Below are 15,949 nucleotides of genomic sequence, written 5' to 3' on the forward strand. Positions count from 1 at the left end.
CTTCAGGGAGTCTGGAATTTCAGTATGTACAAGGCAGAGGGTGCCTACATTACTAGCACCAGGTAAAAACCCTGGGCACTGGAGTCTCTAATGAGCGTCCCTGGTAGACAACATTTCACATATGTCATCACAGCTCATTGCTGGAGGAAGTGAGTGTGTTCTTTGTGATTCACCAGGAGGAGACACTTGGAAGTATGTGCCTGGTTTCTCTCAGACTTTGCCCCACGTTCCTTTACCCTTTGTTCTGTGGTCCCCAAACCCCAGGCAGATGAAGCCAAACTTCATCTGTATTTACAGCTGCTCTCCATTGCTCGTATCACCATGTAAGTTCCACCTCCCATCAGATCAGCAGTGGCACTAGATTCTCATAGTAGTGTGACCCCCCTACTGTGAACTGTGCATGCGATGGATCTAGGTTGTGTGCTCCTTATGAGAATCTAATGCCTGATGATCTGAGGTGGAGCTGAGGTGGTGATGCTAGCACTGGGGAGTGGCTGCAAATACAGATGATTATTAGCAGAGAGGTTTGCCTGCACAATAAACATAATGCACTTGAATCATCCTGAAACCATCCCCCCCATTCCCCGTCCGTGGAAAAATTGTCTTCCATGAAACAGTCCGCTGGTGCCAAAAAGACTGGGGACCTTTGCTTTTGCTGATTTTGCTTTGTATCATTCACTGTAATAAACCTTAGCTGCTGAATCCTTAAGTCTGCCTAGTGAATCATAAATGGTGTGGGTGGTTTTGGAGAACTCCTGACACAGATAGTATGTAACTTGTTTTAAAAGAGATGAAACCTGAAACCTGGAAAATACTGAGTAACACTTTAATGTTATCACCAATTCTCATTGATAACTTGCATATTTTAAAGGAACAGCCTAACAGCTAACCTTACAATATTCAGATTCTATCTTATATAAATGTAGATTATTTTAAAAGAGTCACTTACAGCAGGATGAAAAACATTGATGGCTTGAACAGAAGCCTTCCCCTTTTGCTTATACCCAAACACTAAGTCAATCCATTGACAGATGTTCTGGGACACGTAGTCAGACTCTAGGGCCTGCCGATGGATGAGGATAAAAAGACGAGGATCATTGCGTGCCCATGGGGGGAGGTTGACGTGATTAACCCGTTCACCATTTTGACGCACACCAAAATCAAAACCTAAAAGAGAAGATTGATATTAACGTTTATCTTTCCAAAAGCATGTTTTATTTGGCCCAAAGAAAAGGTCTTAAGAATTCAAAGAAACAGCTGATTATGTGCTACAACCAGAAAAAGGAATACCAAAGAGGATTTACCTTTTAAATAAGAAAAATCATTGCTCATCTACTTACCTACCTACTAGTAGGGCTATGTGCATTAACACCATCCTAATTAAATTTGAGATCTTTCAACTTTATCCTTCATAATGTATTGAAGAAAAAGCAGAAAGCCATTGCCTAATAAAACCAATATTCCCACTAATCAAATCTTCAAATGCAACAAGTGCTTAAATATCTATTCATCTGTAAACCTGATTATAATCAAATTAAGGCTTTGTATAAGCATTTCTAAATTATTGGTATTAATATTTTAATAAATTTAAGATTGTTTATATTTAATAAATATTAGTATCTGTAGTTTAAAAAACTCAACTATTATAAAGTATATACATTCCTAGAATGAATTGTCATCATCTATTAATTTTATGGTAAGTCTATAGGTCTGTTCTGACTTCCTTTCTACTAAGCATTCCTGTAGACAACAAAATTATCCCAACACATGAAAAAGAGGGTTCTTCTGTGATGTAAATGAGCTAATATTTAATTATCTCATTAGTCTGCTAGTATAAATAAAAATCTCAGAGGTGTTTTTTAAAAAAATTATCCTAAAAGAAATGTTACCTTTGAACAGAAATGGCTTATTGTGCTACATTTTATGGTGTGCTGAAGACCATAACAGAATGAAAATTAAAAAGGATCTTTTAAAAGCTAATTAAGCTCCATATAAAATGAAGGTCTACTTTTTGATTTTGTGAAAACAGTTAGAAGGATATTCATCAAACTGTCTGGAATTACTTTGAAATGATATGATGTAGAATATAAACCTAGAGCTTATACAAAATTCATATGGGATGGGGCTGAGGCATCTCAAAAAGCTCAGCAGTCATCACGCAGAGCAGCTGCAGGGTTGATTTAAGATGGACTGGCTGAGCACCTGCAGAACTCTATGTGTGCAGCTTTGGGAGAGGCAGCAGCAGGAACTTATCCACTTAACAACAGGGAAGGAGGCATCTAAGGGCTGGGCTGGGGAGGGGTTGGGTAGTAGCAGGTTTCTACAAACTAAATCATTCCCAACTTTCAGGTGTTCTGGGGGCACATCACAGAGGTGGACACTCCTCACCCAGAGCAGATGACTGAGGTACAATGAGAGGCCTAGAAGAATGTTGGAAGGAAATGATATGATGTGTGCTGTAGAAAATTATATTTTCCAAAAGTAGCTATAACAAATCCTATTTTGAATGCTTTTCCAAAATCTTGCTACTTTCCATCATGTGTCAAATCTTCCTTTTAATCTGGGCAGGCACTTGTGACTTCCTCATGGAATGGAATGCAGTGGAATGATGCTGCGTGACTGTCGCAGCATCTGTCGCAGCATTTCCCACCACTGCGAGGTGGGGAAAAGCCATGCAGCTTCTGCTAGTCTCTCTCTTGGGACACCTACCTTTAGAACCCTGAGTTGCTAAGTAGGATATCCAAGGTTGCTATGCTGTGAGGAAGCCCAAATGAGCCTCTATGGACAGACCACATGGAAAAGCACTGACACTGATGAAGAGAATGAGATGTCTCCCAGCTACCTACTGCTCCATTCCCCGCCTGTTCCAGCTCCAGGCAATCTGAATGCAACTGCATGAGAGACTCTGAGCCAAAATCACCTGACTGAGCTGTACCTGAATTTTTACATACAGAGACTATGATAGATAATAAATTTATTATTGTTTTAAGCCACTAAGTGTTGGGATTATTTGTTACATAGCCGACATACATATAAGAGACCATGTACAGGGAAAACAAGCAATAGATTTAAATATGAGTCCCAAATTGAAATCCACAAGGCAGGCATTCCAAATTGCAGATGCTGATATCTGACTGAGGCATTTCTCACTTGGGCAACACTATAAAACATGCTCCAGGGTAACCAGCAGTATGGATTTATTAACGAGTCTCCAAAAAACCTCAGAGAGGCTAGTTAGTATAGAACAAAATGAAAAAGTAATTTGCCCAACACCAACTTCCCTAAAGATATAATTCTCAATTTCATATGTTCCTAAGGGTCACATAAAAATATGGAATTAAGCAATGTAGGAAAATGACCAAAAGATGTCCCTTAAGGGCTTAACTGATCTATTTAAAAACAGGTAAGGCTGGTCAAGACTGTTGGTCATTGGCATCACAGAAAATTTGTTTTCTCCTCCAGTATTCCTTTTGGTTGTTAGATAATTCTGGTTAGAGTACTTTATTTTTATTTCTGTCATAATTCATAAAATAACTGAGATTTTTAGTTAACTTACAGTTTGCTTTCAATAGTCATACTAATTACTTTTGAATGAATATATTATAACCTTCATATTCAGAAAAAATAAATCAATATCCATAATAAAATTAAAATGTATTTACAAATAATTTTAATAGTTAATAGTTACAGTCTTTCAAATATATTTAATCCTATAAAATATTTAATATCCTCAACCTTATTTGAAAATAAAATTATATACTTGATAAAAGAATTTCTCTTATTTGGGAACTTAAATTTTAGAACTTACAAAAGCTATTTTTATTTTTAGAAAATAATAAAACAACAACAAACCCTCAGAAATGTAAATTAGAAATCATTTGTTGCTATACCTTCACGGTTAACTAAGAACTCTGGAAGATAGAAAAACTCTGGGATAAGTTCTTTCACATCAGTCATAGATTCAAAAGATGAGAGGCGCCAAGTTGTATTTGTAGAATGAAAAGTTCTGTCTGGAATGTCAAAACTTTGATCTATAAAGAAATACAAATAACATAATTAAGATACAAAGATCTAATTCCATTTGAGGCCTGTCATATTTAATTTACTTTTGCTACTTCAGAAAGATTAAAATAATGTTCATTTTGTTTGTTCATAGTTTAAAAGAGGTTATTCATATTCTTGAAAACAAGTATTTCTGTAAATAATTTGAGATATTCATTATTTTTTATCTATATTATGCTTTCAGAATATACATAAGTAGATGAATTTATATCATTTATTTGTTTAATTGATTACCTTCTGTCTACCCAAGTAGAATGAAAGTTTCATAAAAGCAGAGGCCTGGGTATCACCCACACCTAGCATATTATGAGTACTCAATAATGATTTATTTATTGAATGAATGAATAATGAAGAACGGAAATTAAAGTTCAAGTAGGTAAATAGTTTTTTCTTCATCAGGAAGCAAATTATTCCTTTATCTCTAACTGTTAAGATTATTTTTTTCCCTTCTTTTCTTTTTGTTTTGGGTGTATATGGGGTATATTGCTTTTTTTTTTTTTCAAGTCAGAGTCTCACTCTCTTGCCTGAGCTAGAGTGCCATGGCGGCAGCCTAGCTCACAGCAACCTCAAACTCCTGGGCTCAAGCAATCCTTCTGCCTCAGCCTCCCAAGTAGCTGGGACTACAGGCACGCACCACCATGCCCAGCTAATTTTTCCATATATTTTTAGCTGTCCAATTAATTTCTTTCTATTTTTAGTAGAGACAGGGTCTCGCTCTTGCTCAGGCTGGTTTCGAACTCCTGACCTTGAACGATCTGCTCCCCTCAGCCTCCCAGAGTGCTAGGATTACAGGCATGAGCCACAGCTCCCGGCCTACATTGCTTTTTAGGTATTCTAGGAATTGAGTAAAATTCCCTATGAATGAAAATAAAATTAAGCATTGTCACTCTTTTAAAATTTTTTTCCAGTATAGACCATTAATAATCAAATTAAGAATTTAATTTGATTTCTTTTCTGTCAACAATTCTCAGACTTTCTAGCCATAGGGGAGGACTACATTAAATGATATCCAAAAACTGGCCCCTGAAAACCGCAGTGCACATGTTTCTTAGGAACCACATTGCATCATCTAAAACACTTCTGAACTTGTTGAAATTTGAACACATCTTTTCATTGGGAGACTGGCACAAAGTAATCTAGCATGAAGCAAAGCACAATTCCAAAAGGATGTGTTAAGTTTCTTCTTCAAGCCTTAGTTGTTCTGCTGAGCAACATTTACTATTACTTTTATCACTTTCTCATCTACTCTGTTAAGTCAGTTAGCATTGGCTAGCCACTAAATAAAATCTAGGAAGAAATAAGGTTTATAAATATTTATTTTTTCTCAGAAAGTATGAAGGGCCATTTAAAGAAATACCTACTAACTCACTGAGGAGAAAAAGCTGTCAATCTCAATGGAATTCAGAAACATTAAGGCAATTCTGTAAGGTGATGGTGGGGTCACTTGAACCTAGAGATGAGACTAAGGAACTGGGGAACAAGAAAAGCACATTGTGGGTTCTGTTCAGATTTTAAGATTCTCTGTAGCTTCCTAAATTTTTTTTTAAAAGTATTACTACAAAGTCCTATAATCTAGACTGTACATATACTAAACCAGCACTTTCACCCTCCAGGGATTATTTGGCAAGGTCTGGAAACATCTTTAATTCTCACGACTGGGATGGGGAGGTGGTGGTACCACTGGCATTAGTGGGGAGAGTCCAGGAATGCTGCTAAGTACCCTATAATGCACAAGGCAGCCTTCATGACAAAAAAATTATGTGGCATGAAAGGACTACACAATGCCAAGGTTGAGAATCCCTGTACTAAACCATAAGTCTAGATATAAATTCAAAAGCCAACAAACATCATTTTAAACTAATGAGATAAAAAAGGTGAATGGGGATTGAGGTAGTCCCAGGGTTTTAAAAAAGTCTATTCATAAATACACAATTAAGAAAACATAATATTACATATGAATATATTCATAATGATAATATGAATGAAAAATATTCATAAGGTTTAGTTGACTGGAAGTTTTATATTAATGGATTCTTAGGCTACATTAAAAGAAGTATAGTCTTAGACAGAGGGAGGTAACAATTCTGTTAAACACTGCAATGGTCTCAAACCATATCTGAAATATTCTTTTTAATTCTGACTGCCATTTTTTAATAACAGCACTCACAAATAAGGACTTGTTCAGAATAGTGGCAAGCTTAGAAACCATAGTAAACAAGGATGGCTTAAACATTAGTTTTTAAAACTCTTTATTAAGTATAAAACTGTCTTATTTATTGACCAGTATTCCTTGCTGAAGCTGGAAGAAGGCCGTGCATACAGAAGGCCCTCAACCTGATGTCATATTAACCAAGGATAATTAACCAGAGGAAAAACAAGACAGAGAGAAGAGGAAAAGGGTTACAACCTTCAAATATTTGAACAGCTGTTATGTGGAACACTTGTTCTGTGTACTTACAGAGGGACAAATATACGAAAGCTCCTTTTACAAAGTCCATTCTGCCAAGAGGTCATATATAAGTAAAAAACATAAAGAAATTCAAGATGGGTTAAGTAAATGAATGGAAAATGATTCCACAAAGGATTCTGGGTGCCATGAGAAACAACTATAGAGCTAATACCACAGTTTTAATTAGAAACTGACAGGTGGGTGTGTCTCTATTACACACAAATCAGGAAATTCATTCCTATCTAAGTCATCTTCAGGCCTGCAGGCTGCTGCTTACAATGGTGAGGTAGAAGATTATTAACTAGAAAACTACTATAGTGAAGGTGCCAGTGTGGCTCTCCTATTAGAGAGAGGAGTTATAATAAACTACAATAATGTACTCCCCTTTGACAAACTACAATAATGTACCCTATGTACAAATAATGTATGTAGGCTCCAAAGGTAACTTATATGTTTTGAAATAATTATTAAGTTGAATGTCATTAAAAAGTGAATTGCATAAACTAGTTCAACCTCTGTGGAAAGCAATATGGAGATAACTTAAAGCAATACAAGTGAATCTACCATTTGATCCAGCAATCCCATTGCTGGGCATCTACCCAAATGATCCAATGACACTCTACAAAAAAGACACCTGCACTCGAATGTTTATAGCAGCACAATTCATAATTGCAAGGCTGTGGAAACAGCCCAAATGCCCATCAATCCAAGAATGGATTAATAAAATGTGGTATATGTATACCATGGAGTACTATTCAGCTCTAAGAAACAACGGTGATATAGCACATCTTATATTTTCCTGGTTAGAGCTGGAACCCATACTACTAAGTGAAGTATCCCAAGAATGGAAAAACAAGCACCAGATATATTCTCCAGCAAACTGGTATTAACTGAGTAGCACCTAAGTGGACACATAGGTACTACAGTAATAGGGTATTGGGCAGGTGGGAGGGGGGTGGGGGGCGGGTATATATACATAAGGAGTGAGATGTGCACCATCTGGGGGATGGTCATGCTGGAAACTCAGACTTGTCGGTGGGGGGGAGGGCATTTATTGAAACCTTAAAATTTGTTCCCCCATAATATGCCGAAATAAAAAAAAAAATAAAAATAAAAAAATAAAAAGGGGACTAACACACAAAGGAGGGTCCCTGCCCGGAGAAGAGGCCACTGCACTGGCACTCTGGCGGCTCAGACCCTAGCTCGAGCTAGACAATAAAACTCCTTTTGATAATTACAAAAAAAAAAAAAAAGTGAATTGTATATACTTTAAAAGGATACATTTTATGGTTTGTTCATTACATTTTAATTTTTAAAAAGTGAATTGCATTTTTATAAACATAGACATGCTTAATTTGAAGCTAAAATCTGAGACATTATTAGTAAAATGATTTGGCTTACTACAGCTTTTTGGTGAAGGAATAAATAGAATTCTTTTTCCTGTGGTTTGATTAGTCTTGATAGTTCTTAAAAAGCCAGTCAAATTTATTTTTTCTTCTGATGACCCAACATGACTTTTTAGGCAGTTATAAAAAAAATCCTTACCTTGATAGGCTAAAAACATTTTCGTGAAAGGAGGCATCCTAACCAGGAAGTGAAGCACAGTGCCGCTGTTAGAATAGTGGGAGCCGTAGTGATAGGGCTGCACCGGAGGCATGGGGTCATCTTCCCTGGCTCCTTTGCGGTACTCTTCCTCCAAGTACTGAAGGAAATAGTGAGTCAGAGAGAATTTATGACTGGGGGCCCCAGGCAACACTGGAAAAGCACTGGATGGTTTTCTTTTCCATCCTTTTCTCCCACCCCTTTGTTGCCATTCTCTACTGCCTGGTTGCTCTCCCACTTTTGCTTGGAGACCTCAGCCTCCTTGAGCGCCTTGGGGTCTCCTCCTTGGTGCCCCACCAAGATCAGAACACTAGAGAAGCATGCCACATTCTTCACCTCCACTCTCTCATTCCCTCATAGAAAACTTATGTGTTCTGCATCCTAACTCCCAGCACCATGCCTCCCAACCAATGGCTCAATAATGTCTAAGCTGATCAAGCACTCAAAAATGAGAGCTGTTTCTACCTCTAGAGAAATCTGAATTTTAAAAGAGAATTTCAAGATGTAATGCTATGTTATTTGGAGAAATGCTTCTCTAGAAGTGGAAACTCAAGAGAAATGTAAAAACTGTGTCATATTATTGATATTATTAATATTATAACATTTTATGGTTATTTTGTAGTATAGTTGCAAAGAGATAAAAAAAAGAATATGGTGGTTTTTCACTGCTCCTGTCTTCCCATCATAAAGCAGGACGCTCATCCAAACATTTACTGTCACTAGTCTCATCTCCCAGAGATTCTGTCCAGCTCTGATAATGAAGTCAGGTGCAGTGAATTTTCAAGAGTCACTTCTTGATTCCCACAGCAATGCTCCATTTTCAACTGCTGAAGAATCAAATAGTGACAGTCATAAAATGCTTAGAAAGATGTTTCTGGAACTGTGACATAAAATAATGTGATGAATATGAGAAAATTGCTTCAGTTGCTCCTATCTTGACACTGTTGTACAGAATACAATGTGAAGCTACTGAGTTCTTCTGAATTTCCAATAGAATTCTATTGATATTAATTTCACAGAAAGAGGTCATTTGTTTCTATTGAAAAATTTTAAGATCTGGTAAATTTCTGTTTAATAATCAATGCATGATTTCTTGAATATGATTAATGGTTATGGTACATTATAAATATATTGTTATATAAATGACACTAGGGGTATGAATAGCAGATCCCTGGAAATCTTTGTGATTTTTTATAACACAATTATTATATATTTGAATAGATAATGAATTATTAATTTTCAATTTATGCTAAAATAAATGTATTCATTTTCTGAGCAAGTGGTATTTGGTATTTTTTGTTGTTGTTGTTGTGTTTTTTTTGGAGATGGGCTTGCCCTGTTGCCCAGAATAGGGTACAGAAGCATGATCATAGCTCACTGCAATCTTACACTCCTGGGTTCAAGCGATCAATCCTCCTGCCTCAGCCTCCCAAGTAGCTGGGACCACAGGAGCTTATCATTGTGCCTGGCTAATTTTTCTATTTTTTGTAGAGACAAGGTCTTGCCTTGTTTAAGGCGGCTGGTCTTGAACTCCTGAGCTCAAGCAGTCCTCCCACCCCAGCCTCCCAAAGTGCTAGAAGTACAGGCGTGAGCCACTGTGCCTGGCCTGGGCAAGTGTTTTTAGAGAATTAAGATAGAGGATGATATTTAATTTCACATGATGGTTTCTAGATGATTTCAATCAAAGTACAAGAAGGTAAAAAATAATACCATAAATTTAAAATTAGGTAAAACACATTAGCTAAAACAAAGCTCCATTTTTCATTTATCAAAGTATGAATAAAAACTAAAACTACCTTGTATGTATCCACATAACGATCTTCTTTTTCCTTGTACTGCACAGCTATAGGCTTAGAGAGATTCCTACAAAAGATAAAAAATGAAATATTGTGACACTGTTAAGATTACCCTGCTTACATGTACAGCCTTTAAGTAAATATGTGATCAACAAGATGCTCAGCCTTTAGTTTACTGCTTATACATGTTGCTTTGCAACTAACAGCCACCATTTAAAATAATGATTTTATAAACTATTAAGGTAGAATTTTTCCCATGGATTCACATCAGTATTGGGAATTCCTGACTTATAAGTAACCTAAACAAGGAGAGCTAGAGCTGCTGCTATCTCTCCTACCCTTACTCCTGTAGCTTCCTCTGGAATTGTAATGGATGCTGCCCTTGGAAGCTGATTCCTACCAACCCCTGAAATTCTTGTCCCTACTTTCCAGATTCTACATACAGTTAGACGTAGAGTGTAGAGTGAAGGATGAAAATTATGATCATGGGGACATGCTGGTTAGTAAAAATTGAAGAAACAATAAGTTGAGATTTGGAGTGTGTTGCTATCTAGTTAGTAGGCACTGAGTAATAACACTGTGCATATGGAGCATGTGTACATGTGTGCCAATGTGTCAGTGCTGGTGTTCACATTGTATGAGCACCACACAACACCATTCCTTGATGTAAGAAAACTCAAGGAATGAATCCTCACTTAAATGCTACAGAATCAAGTGGTGTCCCCATGCAGCACTTGAAAGAAAAAGAGAAAAAAACCTGATGAGGAAAGGCAGGCTCCTCTGGCTAAGGAACCATCTGGTCTGACACAGGGATGGGACCACCTGGATTTCAATATATGACATCATAACTAGACCAATAGCAAGATTTGCCTGAATTTCAGTAAGTAAACCAAATCTGCTTAGTCACATGTTATACACCTGGTTTTTGGTAAATTATTATTTTCTGGGGATATTGAAATTAATGATATCAAATAATAATTTTGCTTTTGAGACTTTTAATCATAGAAATGTTGTTAAAAAGTACAAATCTTTTTATAGAATAGATAAAAATTAACATCTCAAAATAGAAAAAAAAATCATTTTTTTTGGAGACAAGGTCTTGTTCTGTTGCCCGGGCTAGAGTGCAGTGGTACATCATAGCTCACATGAGTCTCCAACTTCTGGGCTCAAGGGTTCCTCCTGCCTCAACCTCCTTAGTAGCTGGGACTACAGGCACATACCACCATGCCTGGCTAATTTTTAATATTTTGTAGAGACAGGGTCTTGAAACTGCTCAGGCTGGTCTTGAACTCCTGGGCTAAAGTGATCTTCCTGCTTCGGCTTCCCAAAGTGCTAGCCACTGTGCCCCACCAAGAAATCATGTTTAAGATCCCCACTTGTAATAAAGGTTTTTTTGGAAACAGTTATACTAATGATTGTGATTAAAAAATCAGAAATTATAGTTGAGCAAACAATAAACTGAAATCAGCCACAAGACTATTACTCTAGGTAAAATATTTTGGTGTATGCTTGTCCAGATGTTTTTTCTGCTTATCTGTGTAACCAGATTATTTAAAAGCATATTCAGCTTTTTAAATAAAAAGAACATCTTCAATGCCTAAAACATACACTACCATAATATCGTTTTAACAGTGCAACACATAACAATTTATTCAAACCTAGTGTCGAGCATATAGGTTATTTCTAAATTTTAGCTACTTTGAAAAATGACATGAGGACTTTGTTTATGGCTAAACTTTCACATGAAGTGCCAAGCACCATCATAAGCAATAAACCAGATGAATACAGCTCCTGCCCTCATGAAACTTGTTTCTAGTGGGAACCGTTCCGGTAAAGCACACATCCTTAAATATTTCCTAAGAAAAAATTCCTAGAAGCTAAGTTGCTAAAACAGAGTATATACATTTTAAGAATTCTTTGGATATATTATTGTCAAATTGCCTTCCTTGTATCTATTTATACAAGCAGTGTATTAAAATGTTTAAATGTTAGCCAGGCATGGTGGCTCACACCTGTAATCCTAGCACTCTGGGAGGCTGAGGTGGGATGACTGCTTGAGGCCAGGAATTGGAAACAAGCCTGAGCAAGAGCAAGACCCCATCTCTACAAAAAAAATAGAAAAACTATCTGGGTATGGTGGCACACGTCGGTAGTCCCAGCCAGTTGTGAGGCTGAGGCACGGGAAGGCTGCGGTAAGAAGATGGCTAGAGCTCAGGAGTTTGAGGTTACAGTGAGCTATGATGATGACACTGTACTCTAGGCCAGGTGATAGAGTGAGACTGTGTCTCTAAATAAGTAAATAAATAAATGTCCATCAGCAATGTATAAAAATGTTTGAAAAAGAAATAATGTGTCATTTGCTCCTTTGTAAATTGACAAATGCATTAAACTGAATCGATTTCTTGAGAACTATCAGAACTAGGCCTACTTTTTGGCAATTATAACTGAAATAAAATACAAAATGAAATATTTGGAGTCAATTTTTCTTTATATTAAATATGAGGATACTGTTTCATAATAAATAAACAAAATATTCCCTCATCATCTAGGGCTATTTGGTTATTTCTTGAGTAGTTTATTCAAGAAAGGCAGAGTAAATGCTGAATTCTCTTCCTTTAACTACCAAATTTTAAAGTAAGGAATTGGTGTCTTAGTTAACTCTAATGGGACCAATGAATTTTGTTTTTGTTTGTTTTTGGGTTTTTTTTTTAGCCTGTTAAAAAGTATCACTATGACCTTATGTATCTTTTTATCTCAAGTAAATTATTTTAACTAGTTGCAGTCATTATTCTTTTTATTCTTAGATGATTGATCCTATGTCAGTGAGAGCCACTTCAAATTGGCTTCTGAGTTCTTTTGACAAGAATATGTTAGTTTTTTTGCTTTCTGACACAACAAAATATTCTAGGTTCACTTTTATGTTTTCTTCTAATAAATTTAGAAGAAATGAGAGAATAGGAAGTAAACACTTTGCAACCCCTAGTGAAATAATTTATTCAAGCAATAATTATCAATGGACAAAACTATTAGGTACAAGTTCAGTGGGGGCCTGAACCCACAGGTCAACCTGAGCATCACTGGAGTGGAATACAGTAGGCCTCCTGATATGATGCCATATAAAGTTCACATCACCACCTACAAAGGATTCTTGCACCCAAAAAGTTGAACCTGAATCTAAGCAAGACTTTGAAACTAACTTCTAGTCTCTAGAAAATACAGAGGCTAGAGGAACAAACTATATAATGTCATAGGAAGCAATCAGAAAACACAATGTGGGGCATCCTACAGGATAAATGACCTAGTTTTTTCAAGTCAATGTCAAGAGAAAAGAAAGAGAAAAAATACATACAAAAAAAGAATGGTTGTTCTAGATGTATGTTTTTAAAGATCCAGCAGCTAAAGGCAACAATGGATCTAATTCAATCCAACCAATTATAAAAAGATATTTTTGAGATAATCAGGAACAATTAAAAAATGGACTGTATATTAGAGGATATCACTGATTTATTGTTTATTTTCTTAGATGTGATAATGACACTGTTATGTAAGAAAATGCCCTATTTTTTATAAGAGACGGATACTGTAGAAACAGAAGCGACATAACAACATGTCTATGATTTGCCTTAAATAAAGGGGAAAAAAGAGACAATGGAAGTTTGGCAAAAATCTTCATAATTCATAATTGTTGAATTGGAGTGATGGTTATATAGGGGTTCATTATATATTCATTCTATTTTTGTGCAGGTTTAAAATTTTTCATAATGAAAACTTTAATAGGATAAATATAACATATGGATGGAGAAATCCAAAAGGCGATGTTTTTACTTACCTGTAGATTGATGGATCATTAAGGTCAAGTGTCTCACTAACATAGTCAGCAAGTATAAATGGGAACACTGGATACTGCATGAGATCATTGAAGGATCGGCCAGCATGTTTATTTAAGTGAGTCAAATACTCAAAATTAGTAATTTGTCCTGAATACCATAGATTTGTCAGAGCGGTGATGTTACCATATTCCAGAAGATTAGGGAGGTTATTTGTGAGTATACTGTGGTATACATCATCACGAACCTAAAAGGGAAGGAGGAAAAAAAAAAACAACCCCGATGTTATTTTTAAACTTACTGGAACTTTTCTCCAAAGAACCCATGATGTTACAGACATGTTACTAATCTAAAGTCCTCCAAGAAAATACTTTTTGCCCAGTAAAATTAACTTGTAGAGAACTGAAATTCAAATCCAGGTCCTCCTCCAAAGGTTAAGCTCTTCTTAACCACTATGCTTTGCTGCTGGAGAAATCTGTTAATAAGAAACTTACAAGAAAAGGTTTGTATAGAAAACTCATTTATATACAGACGCTAAGAAAAAAAGAAAGAAAAAAGAAAGGTTTTCTTCTAATAAATACCACATGGTGTAGTAAAAGAGCATGGTCTTCTGAATTAGATAGATCTGGTCTGCTTTCCTGCTAAACCCTTTGTGCTGCTGTTACCACATCTGTAATATGACAGTGATAATATTTACCTCATGAAGAATTAAATAAAATACCCTGTGTAAATAGGATATTTGATTTTCACTACTTATTGAAAACATATATAAACTTTTTTTGAGATTCACAACAATTCTATCACAGAAAAAGGGTATTGATTCTTCTAATGCAATTAAATGATAATTGGTAATAAGTGGTAAAAAAAAAAATAGATGAGCCAAACCTTAGATAAAAACAGATTTGAAATACCCATCTTAAGCAGGTATATACTTCAGGCCTAGGAAGAAAAGCCACAGATGTGGATAATGAGAGACAAGACTAAAAGTAAATGACAACAATGAGGAAATGCAGCTGTAATTATGGAACAGGCAGAAGCAAGGTGTGCTTAGCAGCCTAAACCTGTAGACTAAATCTGAAGGTTGCCAACTGATGAAGTCAAGGTCCATGGAAGGGAATTTATGACAGACTGTAAATCAAACTCTGGAAGGAAAAGGAAGCATTCATTCATTCATTCAACAAATATTTATTGAACACCTACATATAGTAGCATTCAAGGTACTGAAAAAAAAGCAACTTAAGAAAGCAGTCTTGACATTCTGTTGGGGAGAGGCACACAATGCTGATGCTAATACTACAGAGAAAAACAGAGCAAAGTAAGGGAGATAAGGGATGCTTGGTGAGGGGAGAGAGGTGTTGCTATTCTATATAATCAGAGAGGGCCTCTCTGATAAGGGCACATTTAATCAAGGATCCCCATAAAAGTAAGGGAGAGAATCATTTGAATTTCTAAAGGGAAAAGTATTCCAGGCAGCAGTAAATGCAAAGGCCCTGCAGCTTTGGTGTTCCTGACATATTCAAGGAAAAGAAAGTCACCATGGATGAAGCAGAGAGAATGACTTAGAGAACAGAATGGCAGAAGATGAGGTCAGAGAGGTAACAAGGTACCAGATCACTCAGGACTTTACTAGCTTATTGGAAGGACTTCAGCTTTAACTGAGTGACATGGAAATAACTGAAGGGTTCAGAGTAGAGGAATAGAATGATACAATACACTTTAGCTGCTGTGTTGAGAACAGCCTGAAGAGCAAGAGGTTTTCTGTAAAAGAGCAAAGAAATGGTTGCTGAAGGGACTGGAGATCAAGACAGGGTTTGTCAAAGGTGGACTCTAACACAGCACTAAGCAAGTTTAAACCCAGTGAGGAAGGTTTTCTTTGAGAAGGAAAGAATAATCAGCTTTGTCAAATGCTGCTGACAGGTCAAGTAAGACAAGGACTAAAAAGTATGACCTTGAGGGGTTGAGCAACACGGAGGTCACCAGTGATCCTGACCAGAGTGGTGAGAAGAATGTCTGACTAGAGCATTTTAAAGGAGAACTGGAGGCAGCAAGCACATACAACTTTTTCCAATGTTTTCTACAAAGAAGAGCAGAGAAATGGTAGCTGAAGAAACTTGAGGTCAAGATAGGGTTTGCCAAAGATGGACTCTGCTACAGCACTGAGCAAGTTTAAACTACTTCTTTCAGTCATTTTGAGGAATTGGAATTTAACACAG

At 36.4% G+C, this 15,949-nt stretch overlaps 1 protein-coding gene across 5 annotated transcripts in view; it reads right to left on the minus strand.

Annotated features, from left to right (window-relative positions):
- Positions 1-15,949, minus strand: part of LYST (lysosomal trafficking regulator) — a 408,790-nt gene that overhangs the window by 38,372 nt on the left and 354,469 nt on the right. For all 5 annotated transcript variants that reach the window (XM_075995487.1, XM_075995488.1, XM_075995490.1 and 2 more), the window contains 5 exons: positions 13,739-13,983; positions 9,910-9,976; positions 8,057-8,213; positions 3,891-4,031; positions 950-1,167 (listed from right to left, as the gene is read on the minus strand). In XM_075995487.1, coding sequence (XP_075851602.1) covers positions 950-1,167; positions 3,891-4,031; positions 8,057-8,213; positions 9,910-9,976; positions 13,739-13,983 — 828 coding nt within the window. The remainder of the gene's footprint in view (positions 1-949; positions 1,168-3,890; positions 4,032-8,056; positions 8,214-9,909; positions 9,977-13,738; positions 13,984-15,949) is intronic.

The sequence above is a fragment of the Microcebus murinus genome, chromosome 19 (assembly GCF_040939455.1).
Source record: "Microcebus murinus isolate Inina chromosome 19, M.murinus_Inina_mat1.0, whole genome shotgun sequence".
In the NCBI taxonomy this organism is placed as follows: Eukaryota; Metazoa; Chordata; class Mammalia; order Primates; family Cheirogaleidae; genus Microcebus; species Microcebus murinus.